The sequence below is a fragment of the Dipodomys ordii genome, unplaced genomic scaffold (genome assembly GCF_000151885.1).
Source record: "Dipodomys ordii isolate 6190 unplaced genomic scaffold, Dord_2.0 Scaffold220, whole genome shotgun sequence".
NCBI lineage: Eukaryota > Metazoa > Chordata > Mammalia > Rodentia > Heteromyidae > Dipodomys > Dipodomys ordii.
Window position 1 is genome coordinate 1,733,823 of NW_012267436.1, and position 25,227 is coordinate 1,759,049.

General features: G+C 49.5%; 2 protein-coding genes across 2 annotated transcripts in view; one reads left to right on the top strand and one right to left on the bottom strand.

Annotated features, from left to right (window-relative positions):
- Cct7 (chaperonin containing TCP1, subunit 7 (eta)) overlaps nt 1-6,921 on the top strand; it is a 19,364-nt gene extending 12,443 nt beyond the window's left edge. The window contains exons 7-12 of the mRNA XM_013035793.1: nt 3,615-3,779; nt 4,231-4,419; nt 4,987-5,084; nt 5,441-5,573; nt 5,975-6,181; nt 6,551-6,921. Of these exons, the coding sequence (XP_012891247.1) occupies nt 3,615-3,779; nt 4,231-4,419; nt 4,987-5,084; nt 5,441-5,573; nt 5,975-6,181; nt 6,551-6,766 (1,008 nt within the window). The 3' untranslated portion in view covers nt 6,767-6,921. The remainder of the gene's footprint in view (nt 1-3,614; nt 3,780-4,230; nt 4,420-4,986; nt 5,085-5,440; nt 5,574-5,974; nt 6,182-6,550) is intronic.
- A 5,327-nt stretch (nt 6,922-12,248) lies between these two features.
- Nucleotides 12,249-24,005, bottom strand: Fbxo41 (F-box protein 41). The gene is made up of 12 exons (XM_013035781.1): nt 22,962-24,005; nt 19,830-20,055; nt 19,262-19,335; nt 18,709-19,067; nt 17,604-17,848; nt 17,289-17,404; nt 17,018-17,170; nt 16,750-16,845; nt 14,418-14,536; nt 14,131-14,289; nt 12,455-12,570; nt 12,249-12,311 (listed from the first exon to the last, which is right to left on the bottom strand). Exons 1-12 carry the CDS (start codon nt 23,864-23,866, stop codon nt 12,249-12,251), a joined length of 2,631 nt encoding a protein of 876 aa, XP_012891235.1. The 5' UTR covers nt 23,867-24,005.
- Nucleotides 24,006-25,227: the final 1,222 nt, after the last annotated feature.

Below are 25,227 nucleotides of genomic sequence, written 5' to 3' on the forward strand. Positions count from 1 at the left end.
CTTTTTGCTTTAGAGTGCTTTTTACAGTGAGATCTTGCTTTTTGCTTTAGAGTGCTTTTTACAGTGAGATCTTGCTTTTTGCCTTGGGCCCATCCTACTTACAAGCCTCCAGCATAGCCAGGATGAGAGGCACACTACTGTGCCCAGCTTACAGATTTGACAGGGTTTTTTGTTTGTTTGTTTTGTTGGTTGTGGGGCTTGAACTCTGGGCTTGGGCACTGTCCCTCAGCTCTTCAGCTCAAAGCTAGTGCCCTACCACTTGTGCCACAGCGCCACTTCTGGTCTTCTGGTGGGAACAGACTTTCCTGCCTGGGATGGCTTTGAACCGTGATCTTCAGATCTTAGCCTCCTGAATAGCTAGGATTACAGACTGAGCCACTGATACCTACTAGGGGTTCTTGCTTTTTTTGGGAGGGGGTCAATTGTGGGGCCTGAACTTTGGGCCTGTGTGCTGTCCCTCAGTTCTCAGCTCTCAGCTCAAGGCTAGCACTCTACCACTTTGAGCCACAGTACCTCTTCCAGGTTTTTCTACTTATGTGGTGCTGAGGAATTGAACCCAGGGCCTCATGTATGCAAGGCAAAGCACTCTACCATGGAGCCACCTCCCAGCCCAGGGTTCCTTTTTTTTTTTTTGGTTGGTCATGGGGCTTGAACTCTGGGCCTGGGTGCTGTCCCTAAGCTCTTTAGCTCAAGGCCTGTGCTCTACCACTTGCCACACTTCTGTTTTTCTTTTCTTTTCTTTTTTTTTGGGTCCAGTCGTGGGGCCTGAACTCTGGGCCTGGGCGGTGTCCTTCAGCTCTTCAACTCAAGGCTAGCACTCTACCACTTGAGCCACAGCGCCACTTCCGGCTTTTTTTCTGTTTGCTTATGTGGTGCTAAGGAATCGAACCCAGGGCCTCAGGCATGCAAGGCAAGCGCTCTACCACTGAGCCACCTTCCCAGCCCCACACTTCTGTTTTTCTAAATGTTTTATTGGAGATAAGAGTTTCATGGACTTCCTGCCCAAGCTGGATTTGAACCACGATCCTCAGATCTCAGCCTCCTGAGTAGCTAGGATTACAGGCGTGAGCCACCTGCGCCCAGCCAGCCCGGGGTTCTTGTTTTTTAACCCTAGCTGGCCTCAAATTTCAATCCTCCTATTTCAAGTTGTTTGGCTTGCAGATGTGAACCACACACCAATCCCCATATTATCTTTGACTTTTTCTATTTCATCTTTTCTTATTTTTTGGGACAGGTTCTCTATCATCCTTTCTTGGCCTCCCAAGTGCTAGGACTATCGTCAAGTGCATGCCACCATGCCCATCTGTAAAATGAATAAGCTTTGAAAGCCACACTCTCATATTTTCTTTTTCTTTCTTTTTTTTTTTCCTTTTTTTTTTTTTTTACAGTCATTGGGCCTGAACGCTGGGTCTGGGCGCTGTCCCTCAGCTCTTCAGCTCAAGGCTAGCACTCTACCACTTGAGCTACAGCACCACTTCCAGCTTTTTCTGCTTATGTGATGCTGAGGAATCGAACCCAGGGCTTCATGCATGCAAGGCAAACAGTCTACCGCTGAGCCACCTTCCCAGCCCCACACTCATATTTTCCCAAAAATTCCCACTCACTAAATACATGTGAAGACCACCTTTAGTTATTTTGAGATAGGGTCTTACTATGTAGCATAGGCTGACCTGAAGTGCTAAGGTTATAGATGTGTACAATATGCTTCACTTTATGTAAAAACGTTAAAACCTGACCAAGAATTCAGGAAATGCTGGAAGTGATTATTCTCTGAGTTAATTAAGGACCTTCTAATTGATATCTGTAGCTCATCCCTCTCCTTCCTGAGCTTCAATTCCTGTTTCTACTTGTTAAAGAACTCACATGGTCCTTCAAGCCAGTACCATTTCTCTATTCTTTGTTCATTCATGGTTGATATATTAGACACTTAGAACATTAGGGTTGTCTTTGAAGACTAGGCATAACCTGTCAGTTGGTAGTTTACCTACTAATTTGTAAATTTATTATTTTTTCTTGGCCAGCCCCAGGTTTGAACTCAGGGCCTGGGCACTGTCTCTGAGCTTCTTTTTGCTCAGAGCTAGCTCTCTACCATGTAAGTCACAGCACCACTTCTGGCTTTATCTGTTTATGTGTGATACTGAAGAATTGAACCCAGGGCTTCATGCATGCTAGGCAAGCACTCTACCACTAAGCCACATTCCCAGTCCAGTAAATTATTTCTTTAATCTTGTATTAGTTCTTTAGTTCGTCTACACTGTCCCCTGCCCCTTCTGCTTGCCATACTTCTCACTGCCCAGTCCTTGCCCCCTCTATTTTACATTTCAACTTCAAAAGGCTTTTTTTTGGCCGGGGCAGGGAGGGTGTGTGTGTGGAGTTCTAGTGCTTAAACTCATTCTGGGCTTGAATGATTTCCTGGACTCCCTAGCTCAAGGCTAGCATTCTACCATTTGGGCCACAGTGCCACTTCAGCTTTTTCTGTGATTAATTAGAGATAAGAGTTTCATGGACATTCCTGTCCAGGCTGGCTTTGAACTGCAATCCTCAGATCTCAGACTCTAGGATTACAGGCATGAGACACCTGTGCCTGGCTTTCAAAAGACTTTACTGATTCTGTAACACTGCCTCAATCTCTTAGGCGTATCCTTTTCCTATTTGACTAATTTTGCTTGTCCATCATAATTCAGCCTCGGCATCATTCCTTTAGGAGACTGAATTTGAAAGATGCAGGAATTAGGTGTTGATAGTATTCTCTAGTAAGCTTTAGTATTAAAAATTACACTGTTAGAGAACCTAAAGGTCATTGAGTTGTTTTGTTTGTTTGATTTTGGTCAGTCGTAGGGCGTGAACTCTGGGCCTGGGTACTGTCCCTCAACTCTTCAGCTCAAGGCTAACAGCTTGAGCCACAGTACCACTTCCAATTTCCTGGAAGAGAAAGAGAGGAGAGAGGCTGGGATTTGAACCTAAGTCAGAACCAAGTGCAACGTGCTTTCCAACATGCTTTCTGTTACATCTTGCAGCCAATCTATAGGAAGTTCTGTTGAGGAAGAAGTTCTGTTAAGGAACAGCAGTAGAATCTCCTGGCTGGAGAAATTGGTACATGAAGAGCCACAATGACAATGGCAGAGAGGTTTTGATTTTTATGACCTTTACCTTCTAAAAAGAGGAAACATCTAGACCGTAGAACAAAGGCTTGGGGTATATGTATATGTGCATACGTGTGTGCATTTGTGTATGCTTGCACATGTGTAGGAGGAGACTTTGAGAGTGGGTGGTTGGGGGGAGAAGGAAAAAGCATTGCACTTCTGCCTTTTAATGCCTGGTTCTTCATCATATTTGAATATAGTGTGATCCATTGCCAGGTGCTTCAGAGGCCAGCAAACAGGCTTGCACATTTGAGTAATTTCCCTCATACTAAAGGGACAATAAAGCATTTTGGGATTTTTATTTTAATTAATTTTTTTACAAATTATCTGTCCCTAATACTGTAATGGGAAGACTTTGTTACAGTAGTGAAGTAAAAATTGGTTAGGTCTTTTGACGTTCATGGAATGGACAAATACTAGTTTGATTTGATTTAATGTTGGTACCAAACAGTTGGGCTGTTTCTTTAACAGGAATCTCAGCTGGTGGCTGGTGTTGCGTTTAAGAAGACTTTCTCTTATGCTGGGTTTGAAATGCAACCTAAGAAGTACAAAAACCCCATGATTGCCCTTTTAAATGTTGAGCTGGAGCTGAAAGCTGAGAAGGATAATGCTGAAATCAGAGTCCACACAGTAGAGGTATGCATCTCCACCAGTCCTGCAGAGCTAGTGGGAATAGGCAGATTTATGGTCCAGGGCCTTGTATTTTGGCTGGCTCAGATCATCTCTACTTCTGAGCTTCTTGTGGGTCTTTCTCCTTTTCTGTGTTTAGAAGCTGGGTCCATTACTTTCTCTCTGAGTGACTCAACTTGAGGTGATCTGGATATGGAAGACCCATTGAATTCCTATGCTTTGGCTCTGAGAATGGGGTTGGCTGGCACTCTCCAGCTTTTACAAAGCCTGCCTGCTTTTTTATTTTGTTTGAAAGTATTAAGTGGTTCCTGTCAATTTAAGGGCCATTGTCAGTCTACCCGTTAAATAGATCAGATGAACCAGCACTTTTTTGCCAGGGGGTGGAATATATATTTTAGCCTATCATACATGCCAACCTTCATCTAAAGTGTACTCATCATTTTCTGGATCTCTTCAGGATTATCAAGCAATTGTCGATGCCGAATGGAACATTCTCTATGACAAATTAGAGAAGATTTACCAGTCTGGAGCCAAAGTTATTTTGTCTAAACTCCCCATTGGAGATGTGGCCACGCAGTACTTTGCTGATAGGGACATGTTCTGTGCCGGCCGCGTGCCTGAGGAGGATCTGAAGAGGACAATGATGGTAACTAAAATTTCATAGACATGAGGGTTTTTTTACCCTTGGTATAATGGAGTAGTTTCAGTTGGTTAGTTTCCCACTTGCTGCTGTTTGTGTGCCTAGTAATAACTCTTTATCAAGTCAGGAAGTAAATCTGGTTTGTGATGGAACCAAGCAATAATGTTCTTAACAGCTAAACAAACTCAACTAGTGATGCCTGATGTTTTCCCTTTAAGTATCTTATATGTGATGCTTTTAGGTCTAGATTATCACCCCTGGGTTCATTTGCTGGGCCTAAGGCACCCTGCTTTCAGGTGGGGAGTTTAAACTGAAGCAAAGGGGTCCACGTTCTCTAGATCTGTCTCCTGAGTAGCTAGCATGAGTGACCAGTGCCTGGTCCCTATTTCTTTAATCAGGTGTACTTCTCTATCATGTTTTGTTCTGTCTTTTTTCTACTGGGGGAGTAGCGGCGGGAGGGGGGTTGCCTAGAGAGAAGGAAAAGTACTTTATCAGAGGCCTCCATGTTGCTGTGGCAGGAAGCCAACTAGTCTTGTTGTGAGCCTTCACTGTTATCATACTTTCCTTGCTTAGGCCTGTGGAGGCTCAATCCAGACCAGTGTGAATATTCTGAGTCCAGATGTGTTGGGTCATTGCCAGGTGTTTGAAGAGACACAGATTGGAGGGGAGAGGTAAGTAAGTGTATCTGGACTACCTGTAGGCTCAGCTGATAAGAACTCTGCATTATCTTCTGGATGTGGCATGTAGCTTTCATTGTTCCTTTTGGTGGGGGGGCTACCTTTTTGAGGCCATATAGAGCTCAAGTACACAGGACAGGGAAAAGATCTAGTTGGACCTTATGTCTGATTCTGTGGTCTTTGATCCTCAGGGGTACAGTCTCGGACTTCCCAAAGAAATGCCTTTTAGGACTGGGATTGAGTACCCTGAGTAAAGAACAGAAGAGCAATTGCTAAATGTTGGGAGGGGTTGGCCAAGTGAAGTGACATGACAGGAAGGAGTTCATGTGTGTATGATTTCCTGAATGTAGGTACAATTTCTTCACTGGCTGCCCCAAGGCTAAAACTTGCACCTTTATCCTCCGTGGGGGTGCTGAACAGTTCATGGAGGAGACAGAGCGATCCCTTCATGATGCCATCATGATCGTCAGAAGAGCCATCAAGGTACTGGGCTAGTTGGCCTCCTTTTGGCTGACCAGACCTTGGATTTTTGTGTTGATCTCTTTTCTATATAATGTACTCTTCTCTGGTGGCATAGTGGGCCATGATTTTCCCCGCAAATCATGGAGAAACTGAGCCTCCATCCCAAAAATGGGTCACACTGTCCTAAATGCTAGTTTGTTATTGTTATTAACGTGCAGTCAACTATCCTAGTGATGATGCTAGTGTCCTCCAACTAGTGACCCTTGATGGTAAACTTCAAGTTCTTCTACAGATAGAAGTTGGAATGTGCTAGATAGCCATATCTGAGCTTCTGAGACTAGGGGTGGAGGAAGAAATGAATGACCCAGCTTGGAACTAGACTAGAGGCCTGCTTGCATTAAAAAGTGGTCTGATTTCTACAGAATGATTCAGTGGTGGCTGGTGGTGGGGCCATTGAGATGGAGCTCTCCAAGTACCTGCGAGATTACTCAAGGACTATTCCAGGAAAGCAGCAGCTGTTGATTGGGGCCTATGCCAAGGCTTTGGAGATTATCCCACGCCAGTTGTGTGACAATGCTGGTTTTGATGCCACAAACATTCTCAACAAGCTGCGGGCTCGGCATGCCCAGGTAGGTCCTTATCAGGGTGCAGGATTGGGTGTATGGGGTTGGGTTCTGAGTGTTGTGCTGTGCTTACTTAAGGTGTGTACATTCAACATGGCTGATGGCTAGAACTAAATACTGCAAAGTACCTGCCTCCTTTTCAGTCACAGGGAACACCGTGATGCCATGCCTCGAAATAGCTTATGAGAGAAGGCCTAGTTTTTGTTTGGTCAGCATACCCAGGGTTGGAGAGAAATAGTTGGCAGACAGGTTTTTGTTGTGACACCATGTTATATGTTCAGAGTGGAGATTACTGGCAATCGTACTCTTTTGAAGAACACAGAAGAAAATTGAGACTGTTTCCATATTGCTTCCTTTCTTTTCCTCCTCTTTCAGGGGGGCATGTGGTATGGGGTGGATGTCAACAATGAGGACATTGCAGACAACTTCCAGGCCTTCGTGTGGGAGCCAGCTATGGTGCGGATCAATGCCCTGACAGCAGCCTCTGAAGCTGCATGCCTTATTGTGTCTGTCGATGAGACCATCAAGAATCCCCGCTCCACTGTGGACACTCCTCCAGCGGCTGGCCGGGGCAGGGGCCGAGTCCATTAAGAGGCATCGCTTCCTGGCTGGCAGGCTGCTGTGGGTCTACTCACCCTCCCTGGCTTGATGTATTGGTGTAAAAGGAAGTGATAGTAATGGGTCCACTTTACTCACTGAAGGTTATTTAAATAAAATTGAATGCTTAGAATTAACTTTTGTAAGTTGTTTTGGCCCAATAGTTTGTTTTCCTAGTTGCTTTATTACTGTCATTATTATTGGTGGTGGTGGTGGTTGTGGTGGTGGTATTGGGGTTTGAAATCAGGGCTTCCCACTTGGTAGACAGACACCCTACCTACCACCTGAGCCAGCCACCAGCCTATTGGGACAGTAGTTTTACTCATAAATAACCTACTGCCTCTTAGAATTTAGGCTTTGCTTTTACTCACCAAGTGGGTAGGAGAAAATTCTCTTCTGGTCTGGGTGAGCTCCTCTAGAATGGTGCCTGTCTGGAAGTTTCACCGTGATTACATTTTTTGGTCCTGAAAGTGGCTAGGAGATGTATGGTGATTCTGTCGCATCTTACTTGGTTCTGTGTAGCCTGAGCTCTGTGCCCAGGGCTTCATGGATTTGAGAAGGTATATTTCTGGCTCAGCCTTCTTACTCAGGATTTGACTCTAGGAGGGATGTGTTGGGAAGGTCACATAATCTTTGATCTCTGGTGACCTCTGTAGTCTATTGAGATGGTAGCTGGCGGAATACCTACCTAGTTTGTCTTTTTAGCTGCCAGAGGGTGGTCTTCTGGATTTCTTCTGCTTTCTTAAATGACCCAGTGGAAGTTTGGAATGGCTGAAAAATCCAGCAGGATCTACCAACTACCTCATTAAACTGGTCTAGGTAACTAGCCTTGCTAACTAGCCTGCAGCTAGAGCTGTGGTTATTTGTGAAGCTGGTGATAAATGATTGTTGCCTTGGTTTGTTGAGTCAATTTTGGAAAAATCTGCACCTTGGGGTTATTTAGACTTGGAAGTAGAATGAAGTAGTACGCAAGTCCGTGCATAGACCCAGCACCCCTCCTGTAACATAGTGGTCTTTAGGTTATTTTCTGAGCTCAAATGTTTTACCTGCAAGGTAAGAACATCTGGCTCACAGATGTTACTGGGATTAAATGTTCATTCTAAGTGAAGTTTAAGTCAAAGCTTCTGTTCTTTTCTTTTTGGTGAATTTAGGACCCTAGTAGTCGAATTAGTACCACAAGCCCATTTTGTAACATTAGTAAATCTGTGGTGGCAACTGATCTGCAGTTAAAGCCCAACTGGCTGGCCAGAGCCTCCTGAGGAGATGACTTGAGGGGTAGGACGTCTGCTGCACCTACTGTACTTGCCGAGTTTGCCCTTGAAAATGTCCTCTGCCAGCCAAGGGTCAAGAAGCGTCTTGTCCCAGGGTTGATATACAGACATTGGAAGCAGGATTTAGATTATGATAGGAACAGACCTGGATGGCCTTCCTCCAGCATTTTCTGTAGTCCTAAAACTAGTCTTCCTAACTCTTCATTGACCCCATTGATGCTGATTGGATGATCTGCTTCAGTATACGTTAGCAACAGAAAGGCTGTGATGAGAGACTGACAAATATGGCCACATGCCACTTCTCTGGTGCACATATACCAGTTTCACCATCTTTTATTGGATACAGAGTCATAAATTCTCTGATGCCCATGGGTCCTTTTAAATACATACACTCAAGGTACATTCTGCAAGGGCATCTATGGGTAACGTTGAGCAAAGTGCTGGGGTGGCATTGCCTGGGTGGAGCAGAGAAGTGGGGCCAAGGAAGGCCCCCTGGGGGCTGGAGGTACAGGCACCACTTTAGAAACAAAAGTAAAACTAAGTTGCTCTCCACCCTCTGCCAGATATGCTTGGGGTAGAGGAAAATACCATCTCACACAGTGCAGGCTAGTGCAACCTGGCTGTGCGGGAAGGCCGGCCTAAGGGCCATTTGTGGAGGTCCCACCAGGAGCACCCTCTAGAGCTAAACCCACTGGCACTAGCCATGAAGTAAGTCTAGGAAACTTCAGGCCTCTGCCTCTGGGTACAAGACCCCTGCAGGGCAAAGCTGCCTCTGCTGGCAGTGGCAGAGGGTAGGCTTGTGGTGGGGTGCCTGCCTGATTGTCAGGGCAGTCTTGGGACTGACAAAGGTCCCGAGGAGTTGGGGAGGGAGGCCCTGATATTCTACTCTTCACCCAGTCCTCAGGCAAGGCCTACAGATCACTTGTCCAGGAATAAACACATACACACAATACACAGTAATATATACAAAGATGTGGCCTGGAACAAGGCTGGAGGAGAAAGCATAGCCATCAGTAGAAGTGCCAGGCCCCTGGGAAGGAAGTTATATTCATCAGTGACTGGTATCCTAAAGCTGACCTCATCAGTGGGTTAACTCCTCTGGCACTTGAGCCATACTCCACTCACTGCTACTGTTTCTACTCCAATTTTGCCAGGAACTAGGTCTTTGGCACCAACTGTCACTCAGAAAGTTTCTTCCCAACTTTGCACCTTAGAAGGATTGGGACCTTGGAGACAGACAGGACCCAAAAGCAAAGGGCAGAGCCAAACCTTGGTGCACTAGGCCTTGGGAGAGAGGCTTTTTCTCCCCCCACCCCCGTTTCCCCTTTAAGCAATCCCTGAGGAACCGGCTCAACCTCTACTGTCTCAGGGCAAAGAAAACATGAATGACTTGGTCTCAAGATGGTCTCTCCTGGATGGTGGAAAGCTGGAGATAGTAGATATGTGAATACATCTCACACACACACACACGTGTGTGTGTGCGCGCATGTGTGTCTGTGTGTGTGTGAGCCTTTTTCCTGCCAGTGCCATGGGGAAAGCCTAAATAAAGCATGAAGTAATCAAGACAAATGTGCTGAAACTTCAGGCATTTCAGCCAGGCTATATGGCAGTAAGAGTGATAGGAATGCCAAGTAGACACCAGCCTGGAGCCTCTCCATAGATCTCAGGTCCCTTGGAACACAGCCTGCCTTGGTTTGCTTCTTGTTTTACATCTTATTGGGAATGAGACAGGAGGAAGGACTCTCCTTTGAGGGGGTAGAGATGGAGTGAAATGCTCCTAAGGAAGCCAGGCCCCCTGACCTGGTTCCCTGTCTGCAACCCATGTGTAATGGCAGCCAAGAAAGTAAATAGGGTATCCCAGCAAGCAAAAGCACCCCATTAGACATCAGGGCTCATCCCCTTGGGAGAAAGCAAATGAACAGAATGAAGGTGGGGGTGGGGGCTGCAAAGCTGCTGGTTCTCAGGGCATGCATAAAAGCCGGGGCATTCAGAGCTGTCAGCCCAGGGGTATGTGTACAAGGGACACATTGTGACCTGTTACTTGTGTTGGCAAAAGCTCAGGCCTGTGCAGTGGGAACACAGCCTTTGTTCACAGTTAGAAAATACATGGTGAGAACTTGCTGGCTTTCCTGGAAACAGTCTGAGGGCAGTCATGCACCAGGGAGGAGTCTGATTCCCTACAGGGCTGCTATAAAGTGATTGATGAACTGTTAGTCCTTTTAGCTCTCAGTTCACAGCCTATGCACCTTGAGCCCCACCAGGGTTGACAGCCAGTGTCCCAGTGGACATCACTGGGGAGAAATTGCTCAGTCTTGTGTTTGGAGATGGGGGCTCCTTGGGGCATATAGAACATTTCTCAGTTTAGCAGGCTTAAGCCAAACAAGGCATCCCTTTGTGCTTTGTCCAGGAGTCAAGGAGGGTAGCACCTCTGGTCCTAGGGTCACAGGGAGCAGGACTACAAGAGTACAGCTTGCAAGGTAGTTCACACAGTGCAGCCGGCTCTAAGTGGACCTCCACCTCTTCTTAACCTCTCAAGCAAAGTGTGCTGCTGTTTCTTGTGACTCCTGGGGAAAGGGCTGGGGAGGTGGGGAGCAGATGGAGGCAGCTGCTGAGGGTTAGGGTAGGTGTGCCACACATCCAAGGCTTTATGCAAGGCTGGACATGGAGTAGCCAACAAGATACCGTTGGCATTTTAGGTCTTTACAAGCCACAGGAGGAAAAATCAGAGCAATGACAGAGCCAGAAGAGCTCTAGGAGCTCAGTGCATTGCTGAGCCCCAGGAGAGGAACTGTTGGAAGATTATCCAAGGCTATCTTTGATATCAGACTAACTTGTGGCACAGCCAGATCCCAAGAGAAGATTGGGAAACAAGAGGATTCCAACCCCAGCTAGGCCAGCAACCAAATGTCTAAACTGGGAGTAAAGGAAACCCTAAGATGGACTTAGGTTGGATACAGGAAAGAGCCGTCCAAATGAAGATTTTGCAAGGCCTGTGGATTTTGCAAGCCCACAGGAGTTCTGAGAGGAAGAGTTAGGGGTATTTTAGTCTTCGGAGGCTTGCTGGAACCTACCTCATCCTTCGGAAACTAAAAGGTGAAGACCTTCCACTAGCGTTCTGTGGTTTCTGAGTCCTGAGAAGGACCCTAATGTAGCCTCTGCTCATGACTGATGGAAACCTGGTGACAGAGGAGGGAGTTGAGTCTGTTCAGATGTTCTTCCTTGGTCTCAGGGCTGGCTCCCTAAAGCTGCATGCTTCAACAAGCTAATTAGATCAGGAAACAAAGTAAGCCACCCTCCTCCAGGCTCCAGCACAGTGGGAAGCTCAGTGCCTCCTCCCCAACAACTTTGGTGTCCCAAAGGCCAGAGTACCCAAGCACCTGGGTTAAGAGGAAATTCCTTCTCACTGGAGCTGGCTTCCCAGGGCTAGGATCTTGACCCTCCCTTGGTTCCCTGGAGATTGAAGGAGCTATAAAAACATGCACCTTACAGCTCTCAATTTAGCTCTTGGAGTGTGGTGGGGAGTGTGGTGGTTGGGAGGAGAAATCTCAGCAAAAAACTTCCTCCATCTGGCATCCTCCCTCTGCTGCCACCTTAGGAGGGTGGTCTGGTCTCATCCTGTGAAGAAATTCTAAGGGACTTCTCTTTTCAACTCACTGTAGCCACCTCCACAGCTTTCAGCTGACCACATGCCCAGGTCCCTAGGCCTGCTGGGACTGTAGCCTCAGATGATGTGGGCCTAGAACCTAGGTGAGCTATCTGAAGGGGTTGCCCCAAAAAGAGCGGGGACAGGAGAGGAAAGGCAAAGAGCCCCTCCCTGCTAAGTCTGAGCTGCCATGTGGAGTCCGCTCTAGCCAGGGGTCTGACAGGCCCCTGACTGGGGGGCAGGGCCTTGAGAATAGCTGAGGGGCCGGTGGGTGGTTACTGCAGATCCTCCAGGCGATGGTACCAGGTACTGGTAGTGACAACTGCTTGCTGGCTGTGCCAGAAGGCTGCTCCAGCTTGGTGTTGGATGACAGTTGGAGGGCAGTGCCCTGGGCTGGCCCGTTGTCCCGCCGTTCCAGGAGGGCAGGATACTTAGCCCTTCCCTGGAAGCTGAGGATAAACACTTGGCCTCCAGAGGACTAGTTCACCAAACCAGGATCCCAGAGGTCCAAAAAGTGCCTTGGTGTGGGGCTGGCAGGAACTCTGCCGCCCCCCTACCCGGGTTAGCAGCCGCCTTCCACCTTGATGTGCAGGATCTTGGAGAAGCCAGGCCTCCGCCGTAGAGCCTGTGGACAGAGCCCTGGGTTAGTTGTCCCTCAGAGCCAGGCAGACAGGTGAACTCCACCTACCATACTCAGCCACCAGGCCACCAGCCCCAGCCTAGTGATATTGTTTGGGGTCTTGGGTGGCCTCAGAGCCAGCCTCTCACCTGTAGTTTTGTCACCATATCTTCAAATAGCTTCTGGGCCTCAGGGCTGCTGGGTTCCTTGAAGTAATCTGCAATCCCAATCTGGACCACAATGGATTTGAGGTTTCGACAAATGCCTGGTAAAAAGTGGGCAAAAAAAGTGGCCTGGGTAGTGGTTGCCTCTTTTCTTCACTACTTAATCAAGTCGGACCTCCTCTACCTTGAGAATATTCCAAGATTAGCCTCAAAATGTGAAGAGAGCAGATGCAGGCTGGCTGGAGACGGAACTGGATAGAACAAAGTGGACAAAGGCACTCTGGGGAGATGAGTGGATGACAACTGCTCAGGGGCTCTAGCAATTTCCCTGACAGAGGGAACAGGTTTTTATCATGTCCTGGCAGCTGGAAGTGACTTAAGGAACAGTGGTTGAGGTGAGGCTGGAGTATGAAAGCAGGACAGACAGGGAGCAAACCAAGTGGGAGCAGAGGGTTTAAGTTGGGGCCATGAAGTCCAAGAGAAGCAGAGCAAGGTCTTGGGCTGAGAGGGGCCCTGAGAGCATGGGTTTTGGAGGCTAAGCAGTACATTCTGGGGGTAGCATGCAGGGCATGGCCATGAGGCTAAAAGAGGGGGAAGAGGGTCTTGGCAGTGATAAGGTCGAGACCTTTAAGTAAAGTTCCTAAAGTAAAAGTTCCTCCTAGGTGCCACATGGTCCCAGATGGTGGTCTTGTTTGGGCAGGAACAGCCCAGACTAGGCATATCTTAGTGAAGTCAGAGGAGTGACTTAAGAGTTGGCATGAGGGAGGTGGAAGCCAGAGGAACCATGATTTGGAGTCCAAGGAGAGAAAACGCCTCATTCCAAGAGAGATTCTGAGGGCTACATATGTTATCTCCTTTAATCTCCCTCCCATTCTAGAAAGTCAGAAGATGGGCTGGGAAGGTGGCTCAGTGGTAGAGCGCTTGCCTTGCATGCATGAGGCCCTGGGTTCCATTCCTCAGCACCACATAAGCAAAAAGAAAAAAGCCGGAAGTGGTGCTGTGGCTCAAGTGGTAGAGCGCTAGCCTTGAGCTGAAGAGCTGAGGGACAGTGCCCAGGCCCAGAGTTCAGGCCCCACAACCGGACCCTCCCCCCCCCAAAAAAGCTAGAAAGTCAGAAGATGGTAGTACAGAATTCAGGTAATTTGTCCAAAGTCACAAAGGGCAAGAAAGGTGGGTATGGTGACCCCTGTAATCCTAGTTACTCAGGCTGATAATCAAAGGATTGCAGTTCAAAGTTAGCCTGAGTAGAAAAATCCATGTGATACCTTCCAAAAGACCAGCAAAAAGCCTAGCAGGCATAAGGTCCTGAGCTCAGACCCTGGTACCAGAAAAAAAATTCACCTAACAGATCCAAGAGTTGCACCCCAGGTCCAGCTCCAGAACCTGCCTGCCTGTGCCTCTGCAATGGATCTATGTAGCTCCTGGCTCTACAGAGCAACACATGTCTGTGGAATGAGCTGTTAGGACCAGATGCTGGTGGACTTGGAATACAACACTAACCTCAGAAACACTGGTGGCAAAGCTAGAATTAGAACCTTGCTTGGTCTACCCCCAGTACTGGTGCTTGCCAATTAGGACAGACAGGAAATATTTTTGCTACATGCTGATGGTATACAGACAGTTAACTGCCATATCCCAGTCTGCAGTACCCCACTGCTTACTGTTGAAATGCAGCAGTGCCTTGGGGGTGACAGGGGTGGCCGTGAGCACCAGCATCTCCAGTCCCTTCAGGCCTTCTCGGCAGACCTCAGCCGCCACCTCCTGAGTGATCTCTGACACGTGGTCCAGCTCTAGAACTTGCAGCCGCATGCAATTTCTTGCTAGGAAAAAGAAGAAAGGCTCTGCTGACAAACCCTACTCAGCATCCTGGATCCCCTGCTCCTGTGGAAATTCACAGGATAGCATTACCCAAGACTACTTCCCACTCCAGCCCCGAGGAAACACTTACCAAGAGATGCTAAGCCCTGTACCCCACAGCCAGCACCCCCAACGCCCAGGGCCCGGAGGTGAGGCCAACATCGACCGATCATCTGCAGGCAGCGGTTACTGAAGCGAGTAGGCTGCTGGCTGGTTTTAAAAAAAAAAAAAAAAAAGGGAGGCTGTCAGAGAAACCTGGATGCCTGACACCACAAGCATGTTCCTCCTTGGGGATCCATACCCACTTCAGGCAAACACCCTACCAACTACCTAGCTGATGAGATCAAAACTGGAATCACCCCTTGGCTCTTTCCTCCTCACCTCATGCAGTTTCTGCGTAATTCATGACTAACAGGTCAGAGCACCGTTGGCATTCTAAATTACTACCAGCCTCTGCCAACTCCTGTTCATACTGCTGACACCATTCCTACAGCTACTCATGGTGTCACTCAGAAGTTAGTTATCTCTGCTACAGCTGAGACAACTGTGCCAAGCCTTGAGGGTGCAGTGTTATAGCACATACAAAGTCCCTTGCTCTCGTACTGCACAGAACATTAGCAGTCTGATTTTAATACCCCCTCCCTCCCTACTTTTTTATGTTAGTCCTGAGGCTTGAACTCTAGGTTTGGGTGCTATCTCTGAGCTTCTTTTTGTTCAAGGCTATCAATGTCTACCACTTGAGCCACAGTGCTACTTCCAGCTTTTTCTGAGTAATTTATTGGAGATGAGTCTCACAGACTTTCCTACCTGGGCTGGCTTCAAGGCAAGATCCTCAAATCTCAGCCTCCTGAGTATCTAGGATCACAGGCATGAGCCCCCCAGTGCCTGATCTTAATCCCCATCTTAAAAACTAAAATATCCCAATAGCTGCCCATTACTTTCTAGATAAGATGCAAAAACCTAAGCCCCTTATCCAGGCCCCTTCTTTTTTTATTTAAAAAAGCTCATTTCTACTTCCTGAAATTCATTTCAATAAATATTATTTTATATGATCAGAAGCACAAGGCATTGAGCCTTTATGTTCTTCCCCTAAGAGTGTTCTTTGGTCTGTCTGTATGTCTAGGCTCCTTCACCTGGCCACATTCACACCAAAACTGCTGTTTTTCAACACTTCATCCCTCCACATTTGCCCAGACAACAGTCATCTCTTTGCCATCTGCTATGCCCTTGGTACTAGGGATACAGAAATGGACATTCACAGACTTTGCTCTGAGAATTGAGAATCTAGTGAAGGAGACTGAGGTAGAAATGAATGCAGAATGGACAACAGCAGAAGTCAGGATGAGATGCAGTGACAGTTGAGCAGGGACACAATGACAGATCCCACAGGGTGTTGGTGAAGGCACACTGGATAGCCTGGGCGGAGCTGGCACAAGGAGGGGACTGAGAAGTGAGACATGGAGTGGAACATTCTAGTTGTTTCAGGAACTCCAACTAGACTGAGGGATGATACCACACCCTGTATACTCCAATCAGCCTTATTATGTTGAGACAGGGTCTTGCAAAGTTTTTTTGTTTTTTTGTTTTTGTTTTGGTCGGTCATGGGGCTTGAACTCTGGGCTTGGGCACTGTCCCTCAGCTCTTCAGCTGAAGGCAAGCACTCTACCGCTTGAGCCACAGCACCACTTCCAGTTTTCTAGTAGTTTATTGGAGATAAGAGTCTCACAGAGTTTCCTGCATGGGCTGGCTTTGAACGGTGATCCTCAGATCTCAGCCTCCTGAGTAGGTAGGATTACAGGCGTGAGCCACCGGCGCCCGGCTCCAGGCTGGCTTCTGGACGTGCAATCCTTCTGCTCTCTTACTCCCTAGTGCAAGGATAGCAGGGATGTGCCACCACATCCCATTTCTTTCTTTTTTTTTTTCCAGGCAGGAAAAGAAGTTTATTTACTGAACTGCTGCCCCCACCATGCATGGTGGAAAAGCATGGTTGAAAAGGAAAGGGGGACACACCCCATTTCTTTTGTACAGTATATACACTGACGTCTTTGATCTGCTTGTCACATGCCAGTGTCTGGTTATTTTAATCTAATGTTTACCAAACCCTTACTGCAGGCCTTGCAAGCCCTGTGGATATGATCTCATTGGCAACCACAGTAATCCTAATAAGGCCAATAGATTCCTAATAACACTTTCACTTTGTTAGGTAGAGAAACTAAGAGGAAGGTTGCCCCAAATGGCACTGCCAGCAAGGAAGGACAAGACTCCAGGCCCTATTTTTAAAGCCCTGCTCCTCATGCCTCAGTACATGAATTACTGTGTGAGTAGTCTCCCCAGTAGCTATGGACCACTCAGATTTGCTCAGTCCTTGGACCCCACACTAGGCCGAAAATGGCTCCTCCCCACCCACCCCTACATAGACTCACCAAGGGTGAAGTGGTGCCACCTGGAGGGAGACGATCTCTCTGCAGCCTGCACCCAGGGCCCAAATGACCTCATGGCCCACGGGGTCTGTGGCACTCCTGTTGAAAACACAAAAGCTGGAGTGGTCCGCCCTGGTAGCCTCTGCTACCAAGGCTCCCTTTGGGTAATAGAGCTCATGAGAGACATCTCCCTAGAGCCTGAGGGAAGGCAATATCTAGGGATCCTTGTGGCCTAAGGCTGAGAGGACCTTGCTTCTGGTGGGGAACCCACCTGTAGGTGACAGCCTGCAGGGCACGGCAGTAGCAGCTGGCCAGCCAGAGTGAGCGGTCGGTGAGGATGTTGGGACAGTGGGAAATGCGCAGGATCAGCAGGTTCCCCCCAGCCGCCTTCAGCAGGGACTCCAGCCCTGCTTCAAGGCAGCCCCTGGGGATTACCAAGAAGTCAGGGAGCTGCTTGTGGTCACCACTTCCTCTGAGAAGCATCCCCAGTTAATTCCATGTCTATACCCAAGGGCAGCCCCTCCAACCCCCGCAGTCCTCACCGGGTACTCCTGGCATATTCTTCCTTGCTCTCCTTCTTTCCCCGCTGTCGAGGCTTCAGGTTCTGCAGCGTCAGTGAGTGGGCCTGCGTGCACCACTGAGCCAGCATTGCCAGGAACTATGGGAAAAGTAGGTGATTTGGAGAAGACAGATCTCAACTTGGTTGAGGTGGGCCAAGACCAGAGCAAGAGACCCCATGAGAACACTTTGGGGAGCCAAAGTAAAGCTGGGGTATTATGAGGATTGCAAAGACCAGCCACGAGGGGCCAGATTCTGCCAGAGGGAAAGTGGGTTCCCAGCAAGGCATGAGTAGGCACCTTGGAACAGACCCGGGCATTCTCAAGGAGCACCCTCGTCCATACAGCGGGGTGGCGGGCCACGAAGCGCCAGTCCCGGCAGACCTCAGCAGCATGCAGCAGGGTGCGTGTGTCCAGGTAGGTAAAGATGCAGAACAGGGCAGCTCGCATCTTGAGGATTTCTGGGCTGATGACCTCGTTGGAGCGGGAGGGGCTACCCCTCTCAGCTCGCCGGACTCGCCCACTGCCTCCTCCTTCAGTTCGGGCTGTAGAATAGCAGGAGTCAAAGGAGACAGTGGAGAGTCAAAGACCAGTGGAAAGATGTGGGTGAGGAGCTGGGAATGGACAGGAGGAATGGGGATGAGAGATGCTAGGGAACAGTGCCTTGGGAGGAAGGGCAAGGGGGTTCCTGCTTCCCCCTCCTCTACGACTATCTCCATCCCTAACTTTACAAATTAGAAAAAGTCCCCCTTCTGCACGTAAACTTTCTTTTTTTTGGGGGGGGGGTCCAGTCGTGGGGCCTGAACTCGGGGCCTGGGCACTGTCCCTCAGCTCTTCAGCTCAAGGCTAGCGCTCTAACACTTGAGCCACAGTGCCACTTCTGGCTTTTTTCTTTTTATTTACGTGGTGCTAAGGAATCAAACCCAGGGCCTCAGGCATCAAGGCAAGCACTCTACCATTGAGCCACCTTCCCAGCCCCCTCACGTAAACTTTCTTAAGGGTCACCTCTGAGCCTAACACTCCTAAGCCTCCCACAGAAGTGCATGACCAGTGGGCAGATAGATGCAAGAGGCTCCTCCCTCTGTACCAGGGCTTTCAGAGTCCAGACTCAGCATTCATCTACTTTCCTATACCTGTGATTGAGCCCACCACCTGCATGCACCTGTGCACGCATATGCATATGCGCGTGCATGCGCGCGCACACACACACACACACACCTTAAATCTAGCATTCTTGTACAATCGCCTGAATTATCTTCTGCCACTGCAGCCCTGCTCTGCCATTTAAGTCCTGATCTAGGCTTGAAGGGTGCTGTATCAGAGGATGAGAGAGTCTGGGGCAAGAGGAAGGGAGACAGAAGAACCCAGGGGAGTCCCTACCTCTGCCCATCTCCCCAGGATTTACCTGAGAGCCGGCAGCTGTTGAGTGGCCCAGCCATAGCTGGCCCAGAGCGAGGGGTGTCAGAGGGGCCTTCAGCCTCTGATTCAGTGGTTCGGGAGCCCACATCTGAGACATCCCCCTCTTCTCCCTCAGTGCTGTGTCGGCGAGGTCTGCGCTGCCAGTTTTGGATAGCCTGGCGCCTCAGGCCTGAGCTGCGAGGGGGCTGGGACCGCTCAGAGCCACCGTTGGCAGCTTGGGCCCGTGTGCCCAGTCCCCCAGGGCCACTGTCCTCAGGGGCCCCATCCTCTGGCCGGGGCAGCTCCAGGCTGTCACTGTCGTAGCAGCCTGAGCTCTGGGATGCAGCTGGCACACGACTGGAGGCCCTGGGGCAGGGTGGATCAGGTGATGAGGGGTAAGAGGCACTAGATAACCCAGACTCCCCACCCTGTCCCCACCTCAGGCCAGGGCAACCCATCACCCTACTTCCCAAAAGTGCCCTCTGAATATTATGACCCCAGGAGGCGGGGCACAGGAGGGGACAAGCACCCAATGAGCCAGTGGCTCTTCCGAGGCTTACCCTGTGCTCGGAGAGGAGCCATGCCGTGACACCGCATATGCACTCGGCACAGCCGGGCCCGCATGGTGTTCTCGCTGTGGACCCCCAGAGCAGGAAGGGAAGGAAGGGTGGGAAGAGGAGGCAAGAGGAGGGGAAGGCAAAAGCAAGAGAGAGAGGGTAGGTACAAGATGGAGAAAAAAGAGGAAGGAGAAAAAAAGAGGGAAAAAAGTTGGGAAAGATGGACGAATGGACAGACAGACAGTCCAGACAGGCAGGCCCACCAGTCCCCTCCCCATCCCACCTCCAGCATTCCGGACCCAGGCTTATGGTTCCAAGGTTCTCTTTTGTATAGATGGGCAGAGATAGGCCACTGAAACACATGCTACAGCTCCATTCTTGGGGACTGTCATCCCTGCCCAGTCAGAGGGTCCCTATTTCTGTACCTCTCCTTCAGGTCTGGAGTTAGTTCATGGTCTAAGAATCAAAGAAGGGAAGCCCAGAGTGTTCCAGAGGATCTAAGGCCATGTGTGAGGGAAGGCTGTGGGGACCACATGAGCAAGTGGAGTAAGTAGGGCAATTGCATACTCACCATTCTGCCTGGGCCCCGGGCCCCAGGCCCTGGGCCACTGCCCCCACCTCCACGCCCCAGGCTGGTGCTTGGTGTACTGCCACAGCTGCTGCTGATGACCTGCAGCTGCCGCTCAGCACGGTCTGCCCGCTCCAGAAGCTCCTCAATGAACTGCTGCAACCGCAGTTTGGCGCTGGCCTCCCGCGCTGCTGTCTCCTTCAAGAACTGGTCGATCTGCACCACCTCCCTGGGCCCAGAGCAATCTCTTACCCAAGGGCCTCAGCCTGGCTGTCACCACCCTCTGGGGGTAAACTTTCCAGTAGGTGGCATGAAGCATGGCTGCTTGTAGTGTCTTACTAATGGCACGCAAGCATACACACACACACACACACACACAAATGAAGGTATACACCCAAGTCTCACACACTCCATCTAAAAGCTACACAAGAGACAAACCTGGTCTGCATATACCCATTTGCAGCCACAGCCATCCATTCCTGTAATTGGACATAGCTTCACACAGAGACACAGATTCTTCCAGCTACCTATGGCCTTAATATACTACCTCTCTACAAAGGACATATACCTCACATTCAGCCTAATATACAGTCCCTTGTATTTATTTTCACATTCATTCTTAAGAACGTGTGTAGAGGGCTGGGTGGGAATGTGTCTTAGTGGTAGAGTGTTCACCTAGCATGCATGAAGCCCTGGGTTTGATTCCTCAGTACCACATACACAGAAAAAGCCAGAAGTAGCTCTGTGGTTCAAGTGATAGAGTGCTAGCCTTGAGCAAAAGAAGCTCAGGGACAGTGCTCAGGCCTGAGTTCAAGCCCAGGACTGGCAAAAGAAAAGAATGAGTGTAGAGTCTGAGACTGTGGAGGCACAGTCTCTCACTGAAACATGCATAAACATTTTAAAAAGTACACTGGTAGCTGGGTGCTAGAGGCTAACATCTGAATACCAGCTACTCAGGAGGCTGAGATCTGAGGATCACAATTCAAAACCAGCCCAGGCAGGAAAGTCCATGAGACTCATTTCTCCAATTAATCACCAAAAAGCCAGAAGTGGAGCTGTGTCTCAAGTGGTAGAGTGCTAGCCTTGCATACAAAAGCTAGCCTTGAGCAAAAAGTAAAAAGCTAAGGAACAGTGCCAAGGACCTGAATTAATGTCTCAATACCAGCTCATTCTCTTACACAGACACACACACACACACACACACACACACACATATACACATACAAATACATTAAGTCACAGCAATGTACAGAGAAATATATTCAGATGCAGAAGCAAGTTTACGGTTTGCAACAAATGCCAGCAGTGCATAAACACACAGCAAACACACAGCATACCTACAGAGCTGACTAGTATGTGCTCCAAACATACAATACTGTTCACTATCCATTTAACATTTACTGAGCACTTTCTAAGTGCCAGATGCTTTCTAAGTATCAGGAAAACATAGTGAACAAAAAACAGAAAAACCCTGCCTTCATGAAGCTTATATGGCAGTATGGACAGATGCATAATAACATCTATAGCATCATAATCCTATATTTAAAGACCACAGGAATGAGAAGCCAGCAAAGACTGAGAAAGGACAGATGAAAAGATGGAAGCAAGCCAGGCACCAGTGGCTCACGCCTGTAATCCTACTACTCAGGAGGCTGAAATCTGAGGATCCAGGTTCAAAGCCAGCCCGGGCAGGAAAGTCCCGTGAGATTCTTATCTCCAATTAGCCCCCAGAAAACCAGAAGTGGCACTGAGGCTCAAGTGGTAGAGTGCAAGCTTGAGCTGAAGAGCTGAGGGTCAGCGCCCAGGCCCAGAGTTCAGGCCCCAGGACTGACCAAAAAAAAAAGGAAAAAGGGAGGGGCTGGGAAGGTGGCTCAGTGGTAGAGTGCTTACCTTGCATGCATGAGGCCCTGGGTTCGATTCCTCAGCACCACATAAGCAGAAAAAGCTGGAAGTGGTGCTGTGACTCAAGTGGAAGAGTGCTAGCCTTGAGCTGAAAAGCTGAGGGACAGTGCCCAGGCCCAGAGTTCAGGCCCCATGGCCGACCAAAATAAAAAAAAAAAAAGGAAGGAAGCCAAGTATGGTGATGCACACCTGTACTCCCAGCACTAGCAGGAAACGAAGGTAAGAGTATCTGGAGTCTGAGGCCAGACTGAGTAACATAGCAAGACAACCCCTATCTAAAAAGATAAAGGAAATTCCAGATGAATGCAGCCAAGACTGCAGCCAAGTGGAGAAAGTATTCCAAACATCAGTGGTGTTAGCTGTTTCTGATGGGTTAAGACCACATGTTCCCAGTGACAGGAAGATTGTGGTGTCATGGAAAACTGATCACAGTGGGTTCAAGAAAGAATGTGGCATGGGCACTCACTAGTGGTTCACACTTCTAATTTTAGCTACTCAAGAGGCTGAGATCTGAGGGTCCCAGTTCAAAACCAGTCCAGCCAGGAAAGTCAGTGAGACTTATTCCAACTAACTAGCAAAATCCTGTAAGTGGAAATGTGGCTCAAGCAGTAGAGTACCAGCCTTGAGTGAAAAAGTTAAAGGAAAGCACCAAAACAAGAAACACTTTTAAGGGTTTTTCTAAACTAGAGGCCTCCAATCCTAAATGAATGTGAAGGAAAGGGGGATGCTAATTACCTTGATTTGATTGGTGCATGCTATATGTATGTGTTGAAATATCACATTATTAGTATGGAATTGTTACAGCAGTCCAAAATATAAGCAAATAAATACATTTTTTCAGGTAATTTTTTTTTCTGTGAGAAGCAGAGAGAAAAGGGAAGGTAGTAGCAAAGGGGGGAGTGCAGTATGGCATACCAGAGAAACAGCATCATGTCTGCATGCTGTTAGCAATGATGAACTGGAAAAATCTGACAGTGGAAATGAAGAAGGGAGAATTGAGCATGTCTTTGAGTGGGCAAAAAGGAAGAGGATCTACTGACAAATGCATGTGTTGGCTTGTAGTCATGATCTCAAACACAAGCCGTCATGACATTCTTGGACCCACATAAATCACTATTAATGCTCACCACCTAGATCTCATGGTAGAAAATCACGACCACGTACACTCTGGTGGAGGTGGCACACCGAGACACCCGTGGACACCTACCCACCAGGGCCCCAGGGCCCACTCACTGCTGCTTGCGGCTCAGCTCCTGTTCCTTGTGCACCAGGTCCTGTTTGAGCGATGCCAGCAGCTCCACGCTCACGTCCACCTGGCGCGAGAGCTCGGACGCGCGCTCCTCCAGCTCCTCCTTCTCCCGCCCCAGTCGCGCGCTCTCCTGGCGCGCCGTCTCCAGCTCGGCAGCTTTGCGCTCCAGCTCTGCCTGCAGCCGGCCCACCTGGCCCGCGATCTTCTGCTCCACCTCCTCGCTCAGCCGCTCCAGCCTCCGGTCCACCTCCAGCTTCTCCAGCGCGCGGATCTTGAGGCGTGCCAGCCCCTCCTCATAGGCTACATCGGCCGGGGAAGGGGAGGCGGGCGAGACGGAGGCGGGCCCTGAGCAAGGGCCAGGGCCGGACCCCGGCGGTGGCGTGGAGCACGCCGAGGACGCCACCGACTTGCGGGCGAACAGTTCTCCCAGCGGGATCTCGATCTCGCGCAGTGCGTAGCGCGCGGCAGCGGCGGGCACAAGGCCCGGCTCGCCCAGCTCCTCGCAGGGCAGGCTGGCTGGCACCAGGTCACCGGGGAAATGGGCCAAGGGCGCGTGGTGGTGGTGGTGGTGCAGCAGGTGTGGCGTGGCCGGCGATGGTCCGGCCGCCTGCTCCTTGCCCTGGAAAGACGTGCTCTCAAAGACCTCGCGCCGGGCGCCGGGCACTGCCAACAGGGCGGCGGGCTCAGGAGCCAGCGGGAACCCGGAGGCGGCGGCCGCGGCGGCGGCGGCCGCGGCAGCACCGTCGCAGATGCTGTTGGTCTTGGAGAGGATGTACAGCGTTTCGTACGTGTGGCTGTACTCTAGGTGCGCGCGCAGCGACGACAGGCTCCGGAAACGCTTGTGCTCCCCGCAGCGCGGGCAGCGATACGGCAGGTCCAGCGAGGCCATGGCCCCGCTGTCCCCGCAGCGCGCTGGCTCCACCGCGGCCACCTCGCCCGTCAGCCGGGCGCGCTCATGGGGGGGCTGCGGGCAGCCCCTTTGGCGGGATCAGGAAGGTTCTAAACACCCGCAGCCAGGGCCCAGGAAGCTAGAAGAGAGAGGATAAGTCTCAGGAGGACGGTATTCCTGGTTCCACTCACTCCTCCCAGGCCCTGTGCCCCGACACGCCCACACTACAGGAGAAATCAGCTTTCCCAGAATGCGTCAGGGGACGCCAATGGTACACGTCCCAGGGCCCAAACAGGTGTGACAGTGAGAATATCTCCAGAGCAGGGCTGGAGGATGGCACCTAGGGCCCGAGGCAAAGGATCGACCACGGAGCTATAATACACCCAGCTCTTGTCTCTTTGAAACAGGGCTTCCCTATGTAGCTCAGGTGGGCCGGAACTGGTGAGAAATCCTCCTACCTCTGAGTGCTGGGGACTGGAGGTGTGCGCCACCGCACTCCACTTGAGAATTCTCTTTTTTAAAACCTTTTAGGGCTGGGAAGGTGGCTCAGTGGTGGAGCGCTTGCCTTGCATGCTTGAGGCCGTGTGTTCGATTCCTTAGCACCACATAAGCAAAAAGAAAAAAGCCGGAAGTGGTACCGTGGCTCAAGTGGTGGAGCGCTAGCCTTGAGCTGAAGAGCTGAGGGACAGCGCCCAGGCCCAGAGTTCAGGCCTCACTACCAGACCCCCAAAAAAATAATTTTTTAAAGGAATTAGTTTTATTCATAATAGTTCCAAACGGGAAACAACGTAAGTGCTCAACAGTAGAGGGGAAAGTCTATTATATTTATAATGGCATACTACTCAGTAATAAGTTAAGGATGTACAACACAGATGAATCCATGTTACAGGACAGAAACCAGCCCAGAGTGCATACTGAAAGATTCTACAGAGATGGAGTTCAAGATCACATGGAACTGATTACTGAAGTCAAAATGGAGGCTGTCCGTGGGGGCTCTATGGATTGGAAGGAGCCTATTTCTATAAGGTTGAAAATGTTATGTGCCTTGATCTGTATGGTGCTTATACAGGTATACAACTATGTAAACAACCATCAATATACACTGAAAATCAGTGTTTTGTATGTACCTTAGTATATTCATTGCATCTAAAAAGAAGCTGCAGACTGGAGATGTGGCTTAAGTAGTAGAACACCAGCCTTAAGTAAAAAAGCTAAGCAAGAGCATAAGCCTCTGAGTTCAAGCCCCAGACCTCGTATAGAAAAAAACAAAGTTTCATCTCAAGCAAATCATATCTAATACACAGGCTGGACCACTGGTATCATGATGACCACAATGATACCTAATGATACCTGTGTGTGTC